This window comes from Eurosta solidaginis, chromosome 3, assembly GCF_040869045.1.
Source record: "Eurosta solidaginis isolate ZX-2024a chromosome 3, ASM4086904v1, whole genome shotgun sequence".
NCBI lineage: Eukaryota > Metazoa > Arthropoda > Insecta > Diptera > Tephritidae > Eurosta > Eurosta solidaginis.
This window is the reverse complement of record NC_090321.1, coordinates 65,990,730-66,010,580: the sequence shown is the minus strand read 5'-3', so window position 1 is coordinate 66,010,580 and position 19,851 is coordinate 65,990,730. Positions and strand designations below refer to the sequence as shown.

General features: G+C 37.7%; 1 protein-coding gene across 3 annotated transcripts in view; it reads left to right on the top strand.

Moving 5' to 3' along the window:
* Gprk1 (G protein-coupled receptor kinase 1) overlaps window positions 1-19,851 on the top strand; it is a 175,560-nt gene that overhangs the window by 59,042 nt on the left and 96,667 nt on the right. For all 3 annotated transcript variants that reach the window (XM_067772084.1, XM_067772085.1, XM_067772083.1), the window contains 5 exons: window positions 9,999-10,154; window positions 10,261-10,587; window positions 10,662-10,762; window positions 10,856-11,074; window positions 11,171-11,377. In XM_067772084.1, the coding sequence (XP_067628185.1) occupies window positions 9,999-10,154; window positions 10,261-10,587; window positions 10,662-10,762; window positions 10,856-11,074; window positions 11,171-11,377 (1,010 nt within the window). The remainder of the gene's footprint in view (window positions 1-9,998; window positions 10,155-10,260; window positions 10,588-10,661; window positions 10,763-10,855; window positions 11,075-11,170; window positions 11,378-19,851) is intronic.

Here is a 19,851-nt window from a genome sequence, read left to right as displayed (position 1 = left end):
TAAAAAAAAAAATTTTTTTTAGTCATATTTTAACAAAAAATTTAATATCTTTACAGTATATAACTAAATTATATCAACATTCAACTCCAGTAATGATATGGTGCAACAAAATACAAAAATAAGAGAAAATTTCAAAATGGGCGTGGCTCCGCCCTTTTTCACTTAATTTGTCTAGAATACTGTTACGAATATTAGCAAAACTAAGGGGTGCTGCTATCTCTAGGCCGATGCTAAGCAGTGACGTGAATTCACATCAATAATTCAATCATTATGTATATACATAAACGAAACAATTGCGTCTACACATATGTACCATGTACGTATACGAGCAGCGGAGAGAATGCACAAACACATGCATATATCTGAGATACTCCTGAAAATGCTATGAGAGAAGCTATAAAACGCGTGCAATTGTAGTTACAGCTGAGAAGTTTGAGAGTTGATGGCAACTAGTAGATTCTGGAAGCGCCTAGAAGATGCGAACGTTGAAATCAGAGAGTATATAAGGCAGCAAATGTAGAGGCGCTGAAATTCAGTTTGAGTTGAGCTATCAAGCAGTTATTGATTAAGCACGCAATCTGGCGGGCAATAGTAGAGTTTCATTTGAGCTATAAATCAGTTTGGTTATTAAGCCAGCTAGTTGCAAAGTATAAGTGTTATTGTGAAGTATTTTAATAAAAGCCATTTTTCCATTATTCAATATTGGAGTTATTTATTCAACAGTTTAGTGATACGAACTTAGCAGAAGGGGAAATAAGAGGATTTGCAAGTAAATTCGTTACAATTGGAGTCAGAAAAGGAATTGTTGAATAAATTCCAGAGGACAACAAGGACATGGCAAAGTTCAGTGAATTGAAGACCCAGCAACTAAAGAAGGAGTTGGAGAGCCGTGGATTGAATACAAGCGGCGTTAAACTCGAACTTCAGGCACGGCTCCGAGAGGCAATGGAAGCAGAAGGAATTGATGTGGAAGAGTATGTCTTTCATTTTGATGGCGAGGAGACAACAAAAATTGAAGAGAAAAACGAAACATCGCAGACAGTTACGAGCACAGACTTGAACATGATTTTGGCTGCAATATCTGCTCAAACATAGACAATGTCATCTCAACTAGAAGAACAGAAAACGTATATGTCATCTCAACTAGAAGAACAGAAAACGTATATGTCATCACAGATGGAATCCCAAGAGACACGAATAACATCCAAGATGGAAACACAGCTCGAAGAACAGAAGACATATATGGCATCCCAACTGGAATCACAGGAGGCACGTATTTCAGAAATGACGTCGCAAGTGTCATCTCAACTGGAAGACCAAAAGACATATATGGCATCTCAATTGGAAGCGCATGAGGCACGTATATCTGAAATGTCGGCAGAAATTTTGGAACAGGTATCATCAAAACTGGAAGCGCAGGATGCAAAAATGGCTTAATTTCAGGCAGAAGTAGATGATTTAAAAGGTCGTATGGAGCAGTTACAACTAAATCGGCCAGCTGTTTCAGCAAGCAATCCAAAGGTAAAAACACCATCCTTTGACGGTTCTTTTCCTTTCCAGGTGTTTAGGATTCAGTTTGAGAAGACCGCAGCAGTGAACAACTGGAGTGCTGATGATAAAGTTGCTGCACTATTCATGGCGTTGAAAGGGCCTGCAGCTGATATTTTACAAACCATTCCAGAGGGCGAACGGAACTGTTATGAAGCATTGATGGGCGCTCTAGAGAGACGATACGGAACTGAGCATAGGAGACAGATATACCAAATGGAGTTGCTGAACCGCTTCCAGAGGCCTGGTAAAACATTGCATGAGTTTGCGTCGGATATTGAAAGGCTAGCACATTTAGCGAATGCGGACGCAACCGTGGAATACACTGAAAGGGTAAAGATTCAGAGCTTTATAAATGGAATATGGGACGTCGAAACAAAGCGAGCTACTTACGCAAACCCAAAGTCAACATTCGCAGAAACGGTGTCACAAGCTCTGATTCAGGAAACAGCGTCGCTTCTGTGTAAGCCAGTTTTCAAAGCACGCCGTGTGGAAGTAGAAAGGCCAGAGTGGGTAGACGCAATATTGGAGGCGCTGAAAGGATCGCAAAAGCGGAGTGAAAAGTTATCAAATGTTTCAAATGCGGGAAGCCCGGTCACATTGCACGTCCTGGTAGTTCCAACTTGGATGACCGTAAACGCAAAGCTGGAGGAGATGAGCAAGAGCGAGTAAGAGGTAGAGATCGAGAGCTAGATCCAGCTATTGAATGTCCTGTGACATCTGTGTTGCAAATTGGTAGAAAATCGAGCAGTCTTACCGTCAGAGGGAATGTGGATGGTAAAGAACATGTACAGACTGTAGATACGGGCGCATCTCATTCCTTGATCCGTTCTGACTTGGTCAACAGGAGAATAAAACCGTTACCTGGAGCAAGGTTGCGTACGGTCACTGGGGAGTATAACCAAGTCCAGGGCGAAGTGATATGTGAAGTCTTGATTGGAAAGGTCACGGTTCTACACAAATTCGTTGTGGCGAAGATCGTTGAAGAAGTCATATTGGGAGTGGACTTTTTGGTTGACCATGAAAGGGTTCAGTAGTAATCGAGTAATGGTGGAGAAGACTCGACAAAGGCCACGAAAGTCGGAAAGGTTGATGGATCGAATGGGCCAAATAAAGCCAAATTAAAAGTACCTGCGAGAAAAAGACCGGCATCGGCAAACCCTAATGGACGCACTAAAACGACTGAAAGAATTTTTCAGAAAGAATGCAAGGGTGGTTTCCAGCCAGCGCGCACTACTGTTGTGAAACGTCCAGACGATAATGATGATGCAAAGTCAATCCGTCAAGTGCAAGCTCTGCGAAGAAGTTCATTGGCCAAACAACAGAGTGCGAGGGAAAGATCAAGAATAATGAGTAGTAAGATGAAACGCAGGTACAATGTGAACAATAATTCGGAAGGTTTCTTGGAAGGAGATTTGGTGCTGTTATACAACCCTCACCGTCGGAAAGGTGTTCCATCCAAGATTCGGTGCAGTTGGGAAGGCCCGTACAAAGTTGTGAAGAAGATCAGTGATACCATCTACCGCATACAAACCACTGGGAAACCACGGAGTAGAAGAGTGGTACATCTGGAGATGCTAGCGGCGTTTAGATCGGGAGATTTGTCTGATCTGGACGATCAGGGTTAGGTGGACGGCAGTGTTTCGAATATTAGCAAAACTAAGGGGTGATGCTATCTCTAGGCCGATGCTAAGCAGTGACGTGAATTCACATCAATAATTCAATCATTATGTATCTACATAAACGAAACAATAATTGCGTCTACACATATGTACCATGTACGAATACGAGCAGCGGAGAGTCAATGCACAAACACATGCATATATCTGAGATACTCCTGAAAGTATGCTATGAGAGAAGCTATAAAATCGTGCAATTGTAGTTACAGCTGAGAAGTTTCAGAGCTGATGGCAACTAGTAGATTCTGGAAGCGCCTAGAAGATGCGAACGTGGAAATCAGAGAGTATATAAGGCAGCAAATGTAGAAGGGCTGAAATTCAGTGTGAGTTGAGCTATCAAGCAGTTATTGATTAAGCACGCTATCTGGCGGGCAATAGTAGAGTTTCATTCGAGCTATCAATCAGTTTGGTTATTAAGTCAGCTAGTTGCAAAGTATAAGTGTTATTGTGAAGTACTTTAATAAGGGCCATTTTTTCATTATTCAATATTGGAGTTATTTATTCAACAGTTTAGTGATACGAACTCAGCAGAAGGGGAAATAGGAGGATTTGCAAGTAAATTCGTTACAATACGTTTAATGCAATAAGTCGAACAAAAATTTACCAATCCTTGTGAAAGGATATCGCTTCTATGACGATAACTGTTTTCTGTGAAAATGGGCGAAATCGGTTGAAGCCATAGTCGACCGTCTGTCCTTCCGCTCGGCCGTTAACGCGATAACTTGAGCAAAAATCGATATATCTTTACTAAACTTAGTTCACGTACTTATCTGAACTCACTTTATCTTGGTATTAAAAATGGGCGAAGTCCGACTATGAGACCAAGTGAAAATTTCGAAAAATAAAAAAAATAAAAAATTGTGATTGGATTGGTTCAAAGCCCTTGGAATCAAGAATACTGTTCGTGGTATTACATATATAAATAAATTCGCGGTACCCGACAGATGATGTTCTGGGTCACCCTGGTCCACATTTTGGTCGATATCTCGCCTTTACATATACAACTAAGGGCCACTCCCTTTTAATACAGACGGACGGACGGATTGACTAATTTTAGCCACAATGATTATATCCAAATATCGGATATTTAAAGAATTTCAGTGTGCATAATTCGGAATAGTAAGCTTCTTAACCCAAGGAATATTTTTATTGGAAGTGAAGCAGAAATATTGTTTGAAAGCGATAACTTGTGAAATGATCAACGTAGATCTGATATAAACGCTCTGTGCCAAATTAATACCATTGGAGAGCAGAACCCCAGAAACTTGATAACAAGATTGTTAACTAATTTCTCGCACCTAGTCAAATTTGATCAAAATTCCAATACTACCTAGTTAACACTTTTAAGGCTTGTCAATAGCTAATCTGAGGACTGTGGCTAGATTCAATAAATGTGAATTTGAAATGTACATTTTTCTCTTACACAAATTATGTGGAAAAAAAGTGTACTTTTCAAAACTCTCACTTACTGAATCTTGGCCATAGATGGGAAAACTGAAGCGTGAGGGTGCATTGGTAAACGGAAGAGTAAAGAATTAAGTTAAAAAAAAATTCGAACACCCAGAAATTGGAAATATTTTTCTTTAACTTGTGGGATGTATTTTATGATAAATTGATTCAACCGAGCTCTGGAGAAATTTATTTTAAAAATAAGATTTTTATGTTTGGCTTGTAGCACGGGTTTTCCACTAAGGTTTTTCGTTAAAACATATATTTACATAGGGTTTTTTGTTAAAGTGAAAGTGTGTGGGACATTTACCTGAAATTAAAGATTTTATAACGAATTCGACGCATTTGGGAATTGCCGAATTGTTTGTAAGCCAAATTAAAGAATACAAAAACTTGGCCCATTTCTTTGAGATTTGGTCCTTTTTTTCGATGAATTATGGTCCCAAATGAAAGCATGGTGTGGCAATCGTGATCAGCATCATCAATATACGTCAGTAATTGTACGCTCTTATAGTAGAATGTACCGTTATAATTTAGTTCTGCTGCCAGAATTATTCTACCCGACATTATGCTCAAGAAATCGCATGAAAGGGGGAGTTACCTTGTCTGAAGTACTACACCTGCACTACACAATACTAATTTTTATACTCAGCTGAGCAGAGCTCACAGAGTATATTAACTTTGTTTGCATAACGGTTATCCGTAACGGCATAAACTAATCGAGATAGATATAGACTTCTATATATCAAAATGATCTGGGTGAAAAAAGAAATTCATTTAGCCATGTCCGTCCGCGCCACGATAACTTGAGTAAATTTTGAGGTATCGTGATGAAATTTGGTATGTAGGTTCCTCAGATCGCTATTTAAAATGAACGAAATCGGGCTACAACCACGCCCACTTTCGATATCGAAAATTTCGAAAAACCGAAAAAGTGCGATAATTCATTACCAAAGACGGATAAAGCGATGAAACTTGGTAAGTGTGTTGACTTTATGACGCAAAATAGAAAATTAGTAAAATTTTGGACAATGGGCGTGACACCGCCCACCTGGTGATGTGCTATACTTGATATCATTCGCTATAGTATTTGCTATAGGTTATTTAATTAAACACCTAGCAATTACACGGAAATATATCCGCACCACAAGAAAATATGAGTGCCACTGCGTATACGTAACATTTTAATATTACGTGTAAACAAATAAAATAAGTTGCAATAAAATAATATTGCGACTATAAACTGAGATATAACCTATCCTATATTTCAAGTTAGAACAAACTACACACGGGGTGCAAAACAAATTCAAAATCGGTTCAGTAGTTTAGGAGTCCATTGGCCTCAAACCTGTGACACGTGTTTTTTATATATTAAGATAAGTTAGCGGTTCCCGACAGATGATGTTCTGGGTCACCCTGGTCCACATTTTCATCGATATCTCGAAAACGCCTTCACATATACAACTAAGGGCCACTCTCTTTTAAAACCGTCATTAATACCTTTAATTTGATACCCATATCGTACAAACGCATTCTAGTCACCCCTGGTCCACCTTTATTGCGATATCTCGAAAAGGCGTCCACCTATAGAACTAAGGCCCACTCCCTTTTAAAATACCCATTAACACCTTTCATTTGATACCCATATCGTACAAACACATTCTAGAATCACCCCGGGTCCATCTTTATGGCGATATCTCGAAAAGGCATCAATCTAGAGAACTAAGGCCCACTCCCTTTTAAAATACTCATTAACACCTTTCATTTGATACCCATATCGTACAAACACATTCTAGAGTGACCTCTGGTCCACCTTTATGGCCATATCCCGAAATGGCATCCACCTATAGAACTATGGCCCACTCCCTTTTAAAATACTCTTCAATACCTTCTATTTGAAACCCATGTCATACAAACACATTCCAGGGTTACCCTAGGTTCATTTTGCTAAATGGCGATTTTCCCTTATTTTGTCTCCAAAGCTCTCAGCTGAGTATGTAATGTTCGGTTACACCCGAACTTAGCCTTCCTTACTTGTGTATTAAAATTTTTTCATTTCGTTTTTTTTTTTAATTTTAAATATTTTCAAATCATTCCTGAACCATAACGAACTAAAAAAAAAATTATCGAAATCGGCCAGGCCGTTTTAGAGTTTTAAGCGCCAAATACACGACACGAACATTTCCGCGAACATTCCGCAATCTTGTTCGCAGCTTTGGCCATACACCATACGAACTTTTGGCCGAACATTAGTTCTCTTTCAGACAGCGATGAATACGGACAACAATTGTGCTGCAGCAATATTGCTCGCTGTGGCAATCAAGCGTAAACAAAAGAGAGAAGATTGCTTCTTACTTGCCACAATGATAGCAAAGATTTATACATTTCAATAAATTCACTCAGAAATTTTTTATTGTCCATTTTACTTTTCCGCTCACGTCTGTTCCGTTCAGAAATTACTACGATTATGAGCTATTTCGCCATACACGCACGAACAGTTCGCGCAAATGTTCGCCAAAAATTAAAATATTTTGATTTTTGGCGAACATTTGCGCGAACTGGCAAACACCACCATACACGACAGAAAAGGTCGCAGAAACATGACATAACGGGAATGTTCGCGGAAATGTTCGTGTCGTGTATTTGGCGCTTTAGCGAGACTAATGCACAGTTATCGTTCATATTGTGACGAATATTCACATCACTAATAAATGCACAACAACAAAAACCTTAAAGCAAGCTACGTAACACATTAATCATCATGTACACACATACATACAAGCTGCAGAAAGATACTCACAAACGCATGTCATCAGCCGAAGTAGTACTCATATATACACACGCATGTGGTTACACACTACAAATACAGGCGCGTATGGCTGGTGACGAGGTAGAGGATTCTAGAAGAGGAAACGTCTAGACCAGGCATCGGCATTTAGTGGCACAATTGTGCACACTCAATTCACACGTGTCTTTATTCTCTTTAGTTTAGTAGCCACTGAGCATTTGGCGGAGCAACGTCGATTGTGTTCGTCGCTCGCAATGTTAACGAATGTTATTAGCAAGCAACAAGCAAAGATCGTTTGTTAATTCAATGCGCACATGCGAAAAAATATTTAATGTTGACCAACCCTTTTGCGCAAATACAATGTATTTAATTGTATAAACCTTTTGCTTCCCATTGTTCGCATTAAAAATGTAATAACAAACGATCTTGTCTTGTTGCTTGCTAATAAGCGAATGAACTAAGCAAACCGAAGCATCAAGTGATGTGCGCGATTTTCGCGCTCTCACCAACACATCTGCATTTCCAATTTGCCGATGCTGATCTAGACATTTGGACAAGGCAACACAGAGTATAAAATCAGTGCAAGCTGAGTAGGCAGTAATCAGTTTGATTTAAGCACGCTATTGGTTGTGAAGTTAAGTGTTATTGTGAAGTACTTTCAAAGTATTCTAATAAAGACCATTTTTGCAATATTGAATAAGTAAATTATGTCAACATTCATCTGCAGTGATGATATGGTGAAATACAAAAATAAAGGAAAATTTCAAAATGGGCGTGGCTCCGCCCTTTTCCATTTAATTTGTCTAGAATACTTTTAATGCCATAAGTCGAACAAAAATTTACCAATCCTTGTGATATTTGGTAAGGTCATAGCTTCTATGACGATAACTGTTTTCTGTGAAAATGGGCGAAATCGGTTCAAGCCACGCCCAGTTTTTATACACCGTCGACCGTCTGTACTTCCGCTCGGCCGTTAACACGATAACTTGAGCAAAAAGCGATATATCTTTACTAAACTTAGTTCACGTACTTATCTGAACTCCCTTTATCTTGGTAATAAAAATGGGCGAAATCCGACTATGACCACGCCCACTTTTTCGATATCGAAAATTTAAAAAAAATGAAAAAAAAAACGCCATAATTCTATACCAAATACGAATAAAGGGAAGAAAACTGGTGATTGGATTGGTTTTTTGACGCAAAATATAACTTTGGAAAAAACTTTGTAAAATGGATGTGACACCTACAATATTAAGTAAAAGAAAATGAAAAAGTTCTGCAGTGCGAAATCAAAATCCCTTGCAATCAAAGCAGGAATACTGTTCGTGGTATTATATTTATAAATAAATTAGAGGTACCTACCCGACAGATGATGTTCTGGGTCACCCTATTCCACATTTTGGTCGATATCTCGAAAACGCCTTAACATATACAACTAAGGGCTACTCCTTTTTAAAATACTCATTAACACCTTTCATTTGATACCCATGTCATACAAACACATTCCAGGGTTGTCCTAGGTTCATTTTCTTACATGTTTATTTTCCCTTATTTTGTCTCCAAAGCTTTCAGCTGAGTATGTAATGTTCGGTTAAACCCGAGCTTAGCCCTCCTTAAAGGGCCCCTTACTGTTACTTAGCATAGACTTGACTTGACTTGGCGTAAACTTGGCAACTTAGCCACGATTATACTCCACTTAGGGCATACAATCGGGAATCATAATCAATAAATGTCAATTTGTACGACAAAATGTCAAAATGAAAGGGAAACAAACAAATGGCATCTCGAAATGTAAACGTCACTTAGAACTTACATAGAAAATCAAAATTCAACAGGCTTCTAAGTCAAGTTGTGTTGCTAAGTTTTGAGTAATCAGTAACATTAAATGTTCATTTAACAGAACTGTAGTTCTCAAGTCAAGTCAAGTCTATGCTAAAGGGCCCATTACTGATACTTAGCATAGACTTGACTTGGCGTAAACTTGGCAACTTAGCCACGATTATACTCCACTTAGCGCATACAATCTGGAATCATAATCAAATAAATGTCAATTTGTATGACAAAATGTCAAAATGAAAGGGAAACAAACAAATGGCATCTCAAAATGTAAACGTCACTTAGAACTTACATAGAAAATAAAAATTCAACAGATTTCTAAGTCAAGCTAAGTGTTGCTAAGTTTTTAGTAATCAGTAACATGTACTGTTCATTTAACAGAACTGAAAATGACAGTTCTCAAGTTAAGTCAAGTCTATACTAAGTATCAATAATGGGCCCTTAAGTATCAGTAATGGGCCCTTTACTTGTTTCATTTTAGATCTTTTTTTGCCAGTTTTTGTTTTGTTTTGACAGTTGATGATTTGCTATACAATATTGAAAAAATAAACTACGATTTTTGATGTTGCGTTTTTGCAATGCCGTAGCAAGGGCGTAAACATGTATTTTACTTGTGTTTTGTAAAAGATATGTTTTCAATGCAATGATTTTGGACCATTTGCATAAAATCATAAACTCCCTTATTGAATATTTTTTAGATGGATTGCCCTTTCATTGTTTGCATGACATACGCATTTCATACACCCGACAAACTGTGTTTCATACTCGATTTAATGAATGGCGGAGATCTACATTATCATCTGTCGCAACACGGTGTCTTCAATGAGGATGAAATGAAGTTTTATGCAGCAGAGGTAATTTTACTATTAAGCTGAGTAGAAACATAATAGCCGCCAGATGGTGGGCCACAAATCGATTCAGTTACGATTATGATTGGGTTGATTTTATTTAATATTTCAGGTCATTTTGGGCCTAGAACACATGCATAAACGATTTATAGTCTACAGAGACTTAAAACCAGCAAACATTTTACTCGATGAAAATGGACACATTCGTATATCGGATCTCGGTTTGGCATGTGATTACTCGCGAAAAAAGCCACATGCCTCTGTGGGCACACACGGATATATGGCGCCAGAAGTGCTTTCGAAAGGCACAGCTTACGATTCATGCGCTGATTGGTTTAGCTTCGGTTGTATGCTATATAAATTGCTTAAGGGCCATTCACCGTTTAGACAGCACAAAACGAAAGATAAACACGAAATCGATCGCATGACCTTGACTATGGTGAGAGTGAAATTAAATTCTTTAGTATGAAATATAATATTCGAATGTAATATACGTATGTTTTTTTCCAATAGAATGTTGAATTACCCGACTGTTTTACACCAGAACTAAGAAGTCTGTTGGATGCATTGTTACAGAGAGAGGTTGATAAACGACTGGGATGCATGGGAAATGGGTAAATAAACACATTCATATAAAGATATATTTTTTGCTGCATTATTTACAATTGTCCTTTTGTTTTTTTTTTTTTTTTGCTTTTTTTTTTAAGTGCGGACGAAGTAAAGATGCATCCATTTTTCTCGGGCATAGACTGGCATCAGGTCTATGTACAAAAATATACACCTCCGTTAATACCACCGAGAGGCGAAGTTAATGCCGCTGATGCCTTTGACATTGGCTCCTTCGACGAAGAGGATACGAAAGGCATTAAGTTAACAGATAGCGATCAAGAGCTATATAAACTCTTTCCACTTACAATTTCCGAGAGGTACAAAATAAAACATGCTACATTTATTTAAGCTTCAAGAATATTGAATTGCAGTACATTTAAACGAATTTATGTATGTATATTTTGTTCCCTAAGGTGGCAACAAGAAATCGCCGAAACAGTATTCGAAAGTGTTAACAATGAAACAGATAAGATTGAACAAAAGAAGAAAGCGAAACAAAAACAGCATTTCGATGCTGATGAAAAGGAGTCCGATTGCATTTTACATGGTTATATAAAGAAATTAGGTGGCTCATTTGCATCGCTATGGCAAACTAAATACGCTAAACTTTATCCAAATCGGTAAGCATAAATATTGATTTAAGAACTAGCTTACATTTAACGAGATTATCTTCATTTTCGTACTTAACTCTTAATCGTTAATTATATAACTAGATATCCCATATACATATTTCCCATGATGAAATTAATATTCAGGTGTTCTCATCCCGTTGACGTTTTCCCGTATTCTGAAAAGTTCGACATGCATAATTTAGAGGGTTGTCTATCATACATAACTGCCCTTGAATTCTACTATGATTGGAGTAGATTTTACGATACGTTTAGAAATACAATAACTATGTAAGCCGCTATCAGAATTTTTTAGAAATAACTTCGTATTCCCCAAAAGAATATAGACAACATTTTGCAGAAAACTTAATTTTTTGAGGAAATTTGTAGGAAAAATTTAGCAATAAAAATTTAGTACTTTTGTAGTACAAGTAATACCATTGTAAACTTTACCAAGTAGCGCAACTAACAGTTGATCGCTCAAAATTAGCACACACACACAAACATCACTAATGACCATATTACGGAAATATTTAGGGAAATACAAGTTAAATTTTTAAACAGACATAAAATGTTATAATTTGGAATATATAGCATCTAGGACACCTTAATTGCAGTAATTGAAAGAAAATGTTTGCTTATACTCAAGTATTTAATTATTTTTTCTAAATTTATCGTTAATATTGATACAATGATTGAAGGTATATTGATCCAATGCAACTCTGCTCTTCCTACTGTTCTTCATTCCACTCCATTCGAGTGTCCTCTTTCACTGAATTCGAGTGCCTCCACTCTATTCGCAAGATAACCTCAATTTAAGCAGCCAAACTATATAGTAAACAATGGTCGATGCTTTGTGTTATATCTATTTTTGGTATACCGTTTTTCCTTTTCGTTTTGTCTTCTACGCTCATGTTTAATGCGGATGATGTGGTTTAGTAGTTTCGTTTGCACAGTATCTATGTATATACTATGTTGACACAACATTAATAAATATACGTGGAATTTTCTTATCGCTGATGTTATTGCTTATGCATAACGAATTGCGATTAAAAAAATTTATTTTTATTTTCAGGTTTTGAGGCAAATACAAAAGATATTTGATTTTGGACGAAGTGTTTTGTTTAAAATTATTCCCGTAGGTGCTAGCAGAATTCCATAAACTTACAATAACAACACTATTAATACCTCGTACCTAATTACATGTAATTCCGGTTCCGTTAATGCACTTTTAAGACGTTTGATTTCTACTCTGAGATCTGGGGCTCGATTCTTTTACATTCAAAAAGTATCGTCGAGGCCTTATTCACTCTCTCCTCCACATTGGGCTTCCACGACAACTTACTGTATTGAATGATTCCTCGATATTTTCGCAAGGTTTATCCTGCAGGGTCATCCCTCCTAGCTAGCTTAGGCATGTCCGATTTGGGACTTTGTACCTCTTAGTAAACAGAACCATATGCGTCTTCTCAGCGTTGGCGGTCAACCCGATTTGGAAGGCACTTCCCAATTGTGACAATCGCCATTTCATCTGCGTACGCTGTAAGATTGACGGGTCCCTCATCTAACTGCCTGGGCAGTTGGTTGATGACCCGCGCCCACAGATGAGGCCACTGTCCACTGATTTCGAGGCCGCATACAATCCCCATTGTGAAGTAATCTTCCTGCAATTTAACATGGCTGGATGTACTTCAGTGTAGTTAAGACCATCCATGGTCGCCCATTTAGAGACACAGTTGGAAACCCCGACAATGTTTAAGAAGACTCAATGCGTACTTCTTATATTCCAGGGCTTTCTCTATGCAGCGCCGCGTCTATCCACGTGCCATCAATTTAATGCGATAAATGTGATAATGAGTTTTAAGAGAAGAGTATTATTTTTTTTTCCATCTCCTAAATGATGAAATATGAATAAGCTTATCATGAGTTTTGTTGAACTCAGTAAAAAGATAAAACCTGAATGTTATCAATGAAGGGGTTTTCTGAACCCTGGTTAGGATTAAAGTTTGGTTCATCACCTAAATCATTTGCATGCGACACACTTTCATTACATATAACCAATATTTTTATTAAATCACAATCAGTAATATTTATTAACAGATTATACAAAGTGCTACATTAATTTATCAAAAACAAAAAACAAACACATTTTAACAACAATATTTGGACACTCTGATGTTTGCGAAATAACCATGTCTATACTAGCAATAAAACATTGTTAAAAATCTTCTGACACTTTGGTCATCGCAACACGATCCCGCTACCGTTTTAGATATAAAATTTCGAATGTTTGTGTCAGTTAAATTTAAATATAGATACGGATAATTGCTTCTAGTCGATTTTATTAGTACCATCGCACAAAGTTGTCCATGAATAACGCCCGGTGCTCCAGAACCTCCATAATGCGCACGAGCAGCACAACCTTCACCACAAATCATTGATTCTTCTACATTGATCCATGTGTTCTCGAAATATTCTGCACATTCCCGCCTTTCTATTATACGCACGGTACTAGTTCGGAGGACCTGGTTAGTATTCCCATTGTCCACTGGTTCTTCCCATCCATAAACTTGAATTTCTTTCCCCGCTGTTAACGTGGTACTACATTGTTCTATTATGTTTATTGTATGACCCTCGGTAAAGGGTAAACGCACTTCAACTATAGCTATATTCATATTGGGTTCGTCAAATTTATGACATAAAGGCAAATATAAGTGCTTCACTTTGCGAAAATGTTCTTTTTCATATAATTCGCTTGCTCCAGCTATAACGGTAATCTCGCTCTCATCGTGATAAGCCACACAATCCGAAGAAGTAACCGCCATTGTTAAAGTAACCAACGAACCAGGGCACAAATAATGCAAAGTAGATCTTACGTCACCACTATAAAGTGATACTAAATATCGGCTAGCCTCTATCCTCGAAGGAATGCCCAAAGTATTTTCAGATTGCGCACAGGTCAGAAAGGAGCTCAGCACGACAAATTGAATAGCGAAATAATTGCGTTGATTCATCTTAGATGTTGACTGTTTCCGTCGTTTTTTAAGTATTAACTGAAGCAAGATAAGTTTTGTGGGCGCTATTTATACATTATTGGGTCGTATCAATAAAAAGTAAGCAAAACCTGTTTCTTCTAGATTTGGAGAAACTGACAAAAAAAAATTCGAAATTAAATTTCAACATAAAAAAAATAAAATTGTTTTTTTATCCACTCGGCCCATTACAGCTTGAGTAAATTTTCGCATGAATGTGCCTGCTAAAAAGTTATAGATAAAATCAACAAAAGGTTTATAAAAATGACATTTCCATATAAAGTTCCTATTATAAGAGCTTAATAAACCTCTCTATTGTTTCATAATTAGTAAATCAGGTGAACAAATAGCTTCTGCTGTCCCAAAATAACAAATTCAATGTAAATATTGATATTCCGCGGAATGTTATTCATGCATGTTTTCAAAACAAAATTTCTTAGTAATTTGTTGTTTATATATTTGCACAACTGAACTGATAATTTGTTCTATCGTAAAAAAGTTAAGCTTTATCGACACCACTGAAATTGGTGCGCATAAAATTAGTACTGCTAAGGCTCGGTTTTTCAGTAGTTGGTTAAGCTAAGCTTAAACTAAGTTTGCTTAAACTCTAGTAAAATTTAAACTCCAGTTAAACTACTGAGCAATTATTCAGTCACAGTTTAAGGCCGCAAAACACCCTGGATAAGGGGGTTGGCAGTTCTTGGTCACCGACATCCCGCCGTCGTCCTATGAGGCGAAACGGCGAAGATGCCAGTCCTAAACAGCTCCGCCTCATAGTCGGGCGCTATGGACTCCGGCTAAGCCCTCACACCAACGACAAGGTGCCTACCCTAGTGAGGGCATTAGTACAAGTTTTCAAAACAAAATTTCCTAGTAATTTTTATAGGTGCTTAATAAACCTCTTTATTGATTCATAATTAGTAAATCAGATGAACAAACAGCTTCTACTCTCCCAAAATAACAAATTCAAATTAAATATTGATACTCCAGCGAAAAGTTATGCGTGCAAGTTTTCAAAACAAAATTTCCTAGTAATTTTTATAGGTGCTTAATAAACCTCTTTATTGATTCATAATTAGTAAATCAGGTGAGCAAACAGCTTATACTCTCCCAAAATAACAAATTCAATATAAATATTGATATTCCAGCGAAAAATATTCGTGCAAGTTTTCAAAACAAAATTTCCTAGTAATTTTTATAGGTGCTTAATAAACCTCTTTGTTGATTCATAATTAGTAAATCAGGTGAACAAACAGCTTATACTCTCCCAAAATAACAAATTCAATTTAAATATTGATACTCCAGCGAAATGTTATTCGTGCAAGTTTTCAAAACAAAATTTCCTAGTAATTTTTATAGGTGCTTAATAAACCTCTTTTATTGATTCATAATTAGTAAATCAGGCGAACAAACAGCTTATACTCTCCCAAAATAACAAATTTAGTTTAAATATTGATACTCCAGCGAAATGTTATTCGTGCAAGTTTTCAAAACAAAATTTCCTAGTAATTTTTATAGGTGCTTAATAAACCTCTTTATTGATTCATAATTAGTAAATCAGGTGAACAAACAGCTTATACTCTCCAAAAATAACAAATTCAATGTAAATATTGATACTCCAGCGAAATGTTATTCGTGCAAGTTTTCAAAACAAAATTTCCTAGTAATTTTTATAGGTGCTTAATAAACCTCTTTTATTGATTCATAATTAGTAAATCAGGTGAACAAACAGCTTATACTCTCCCAAAATAACAAATTCAATTTAAATATTGATACTCCAGCGAAATGTTATTCGTGCAAGTTTTCAAAACAAAATTTCCTATTAATTTTTATAGGTGCTTAATAAACCTCTTTATTGATGCATAATTAGTAAATCAGGTGAACAAACAGCTTATACTCTCCCATAATAACAAATCCAATGTAAATATTGATACTCCAGCGAAATGTTATTCGTGCAAGTTTTCAAAACAAAATTTCCTAGTAATTTTTATACGTGCTTAATAAACCTCTTTATTGATTCATAATTAATAAATAAGGTGAACAAACAGCTTATACTCTTCCAAAATAACAAATTCAATTTAAATATTGATACTCCAGCGAAATGTTATTCGTGCAAGTTTTCAAAACAAAATTTCCTAGTAATTTTTATAGGTGCTTAATAAACCTCTTTATTGATTCATAATTAGTAAATCAGGTGAACAAACAGCTTATACTCTCCCAAAATAACAAATTCAATGTAAATATTGATACTCCAGATTAAAGTTATTCGTGCAAGTTTTCAAAACAAAATTTCCTAGTAATTTTTATAAGTGCTTAATAAAGCTCTATTGATTCGTAATTAGTAAATCGGGTGGACAAACAGCTTCTTCTGTCCCAAAATAACAAATTCAATGTAAATATTGTTACGAATATTAGCAACACTAAGGGGTACTATCATCTCTAAGCCGATGCTAAACAGTGATATCATGCACATCCATAAATCAATCATTGTGTATCTAAATAAACGAATCAATAATTATATCTACACATATGTACGTATACGCAGAGGAGAAGCAACGTACAAACACATGCATATATCTTATCTGAGGTGCTCACAACAGAGGGCAATAATTTGTGCAAGTATTACTCACGCGCATATGAGAAGCTATAAACGTAGTTGTGGCTAGTGATTTTGTAGCTGATAACTAACTAATAAGTTCTGGAATAGAAAAGCCTAAAAGTGTGCAACGAGAAATCAAAAAGTATAAAAGGCCACTACAGTAGAGGCGCGAGAGTTAGTTTCATTTAAGCTATCAATCAGTTTGAGTTAAGCAAGTTATCAGTAAGCGAAATATAAGTGTTATTGTGAAGTACTTTAATAAAGGCCATTTTGCATTATTGAAGAGTGGAGTTATTTATTCAACAGTTTAGTGATGGCGGCCACCGTGGTGTGATGGTAGCGTGCTCCGCCTATCACACCGTATGCCCTGGGTTCAACTCCCGGGCAAAGCAACATCAAAATTTTAGAAATAAGATTTTTCAATTAGAAGAAAATTTTTCTAAGCGGGGTCGCCCCTCGGCAGTGTCTGGCAAGCGCTCCGATTGTATTTCTGCCATGAAAAGCTCTCAGTGAAAACTCATCTGCCTTGCAGATGCCGTTCGGAGTCGGCATAAAACATGTAGGTCCCGTCCGGCCAATTTGTAGGGAAAAATCAAGAGGAGCACGACGCAAATTGGAAGAGAAGCTCGGCCTTAGATCTCTTCGGAGGTTATCGCGCCTTACATTTATTTTTTTTTATTTTAGTGATTCGAACTTAGCAGAAGGTTGCAAATAAGAGGATTTGCAGAAAAATTCGTTACAATTGGTGTCAGAAGTGGGATTGTTGAATAAATTCCGAAGATTGGGAATACAACTTGGACATGGCAAAGTTGAGTGAATTGAGGATCCAGCAACTGAAAAAGGAGTTGGAAAACCGTGGATTGAATACAACCGGCTATAAGATCGAACTTCAAGCACGGCTACGAGAGGTAATGGAGTCGCAAGGAGTTGATGTGGACGAGTATGTCTTTTATCCTGATGGGGACGAGACAACAACAAAAATTGAAGAGAAAAACGAAACATCGCAGACAGTTACGAGCACAGACTTGAACATGATTTTGGCTGCAATATCTGCACAAACGTCGACAGTAACATCAATGTCGTCGCAAATTTCAGAAATGTCGTCAGAAATAACATCGAAAATTGAAGCACACGAAACGCGTATGTCAGAAATGTCGACACAGATAACATCCAAGATGGAAACTCAACTGGAAGAACAGAAAACGTATATGTCATCACAGATGGAATCCCAAGAGACACGAATAACATCAAAGATGGAAACACAACCGAAAGAAGAAGAGGCACGCATAACAGTACAACTCGAAGCGCAAGAAGCGCGTATATCATCAAAACTCGAAGCGCGTATGGACGAGAAAATAACGCAGTTTGAGGAAAAAATCGAAGCCGAGTTGGATGCTTTGAGAGGTCGTATACAAGAGTTGCAATTAAATCGCTCAGCTGTTTCAGCAAGCAATCCAAAGGTAAAAACACAATCCTTTGACGGTTCTGTCCCTTTCCAGGTCTTTAAGCTACAGCCTGAGAAGACCGCAGCAGTGAACAACTGGAATGCTGAAGATAAAGTTGCAGCTCTATTCGTAGCTTTGAAGGGGCCAGCAGCCGAAATCCTACAGACGCTTCCCGAAGGAGAGCGGAACAACTATGAAGCATTGATGGCCGCTGTCGAGAGACGTTATGGAAGCGAGCATAGAAAACAGATATTCCAAATTGAGTTGCAAAACCGTTACCAAAAAGCAAATGAGACATTGCAGGAGTTTGCTTCGGATGTTGAAAGATTGGCTCATCTTGCGGACGCACCCGTGGAATACACTGAAAGGGTAAAGATTCAGAGCTTTATAAACGGCATACGAGACGTCGAAACGAAGCGAGCCACATACGCGAACCCGAAGCCAACATTCGCAGAAACGGTTTCACAAGCTGATCCAGGAAACAGCGTCGCTTCTGTGTAAGCCAGTTTTCAAAGCACGCCGTCTGGAAGTAGGAAGGCCAGAGTGTGTAGACGAAATATTGGAGGCGCTGACAGGATCGCAAAAGCGGAATGAAAGAGTTATCAAATTCTTCAAATGCGGGAATCCCGGTCACAATGCACGTCATTGCGATCTTGATCCTAGTGGTTTCAACAGCATGGGTGGTCTTAATAACAAAGCTGGAGGGGATGAGCAAGAGCGAGTAAGATGTAGAGATCGAGAGCTAGATCCACCTATTGAATGCCCCGTGATATCTGTGTCGCAAATTGGCAGAAAATCGAGCAGTCTTACCGTCAGAGGGAATGTGGATGGCAAAGAACGAGTACTGACTGTAGATTCGGGCGTATCTCGTTCCTTAATCCGATCTGACTTGGTTAACAGGAGAGTTAAACCATTACCTGGAGCAAGGTTGCGTACGGTCACTGGCGATTATAACTAAATCCAGGGAGAAGTGATCTGTGAAGTCTTAATTGGGAATGTCATGGTTCTACACAAATTCGTTGTGGCGGAGATCGTTGATGAAGTCATATTGGGAGTGGACTTCTTAGTTGACCATGACATCAGGATCGATATGCCGAGAAAGATTATGCGCTATGAGAACCAGGATGTGGGAGGGACGCAACAAATTAAATGGGGTTACACTGAAATGACAGTCCTTGGTCGGGAAAAATCCCGAGTCGCTCCGGTACATAGAACCGACTGCCTTGGGAAGCGGAAGAGGAACGCATACTCCCCAGGGAAACGCGTGTCACTCTTGCTCAACTTCGTTCTGGATACTGTAACAGGTTAAACTCTTACCTATCCAGAATCAACCCCGACATACAAAATGTATGCCCCGCTTGCAATGTGTCCCCACATGACACCAACCATCTCTTTAATTGTAATGTGGAA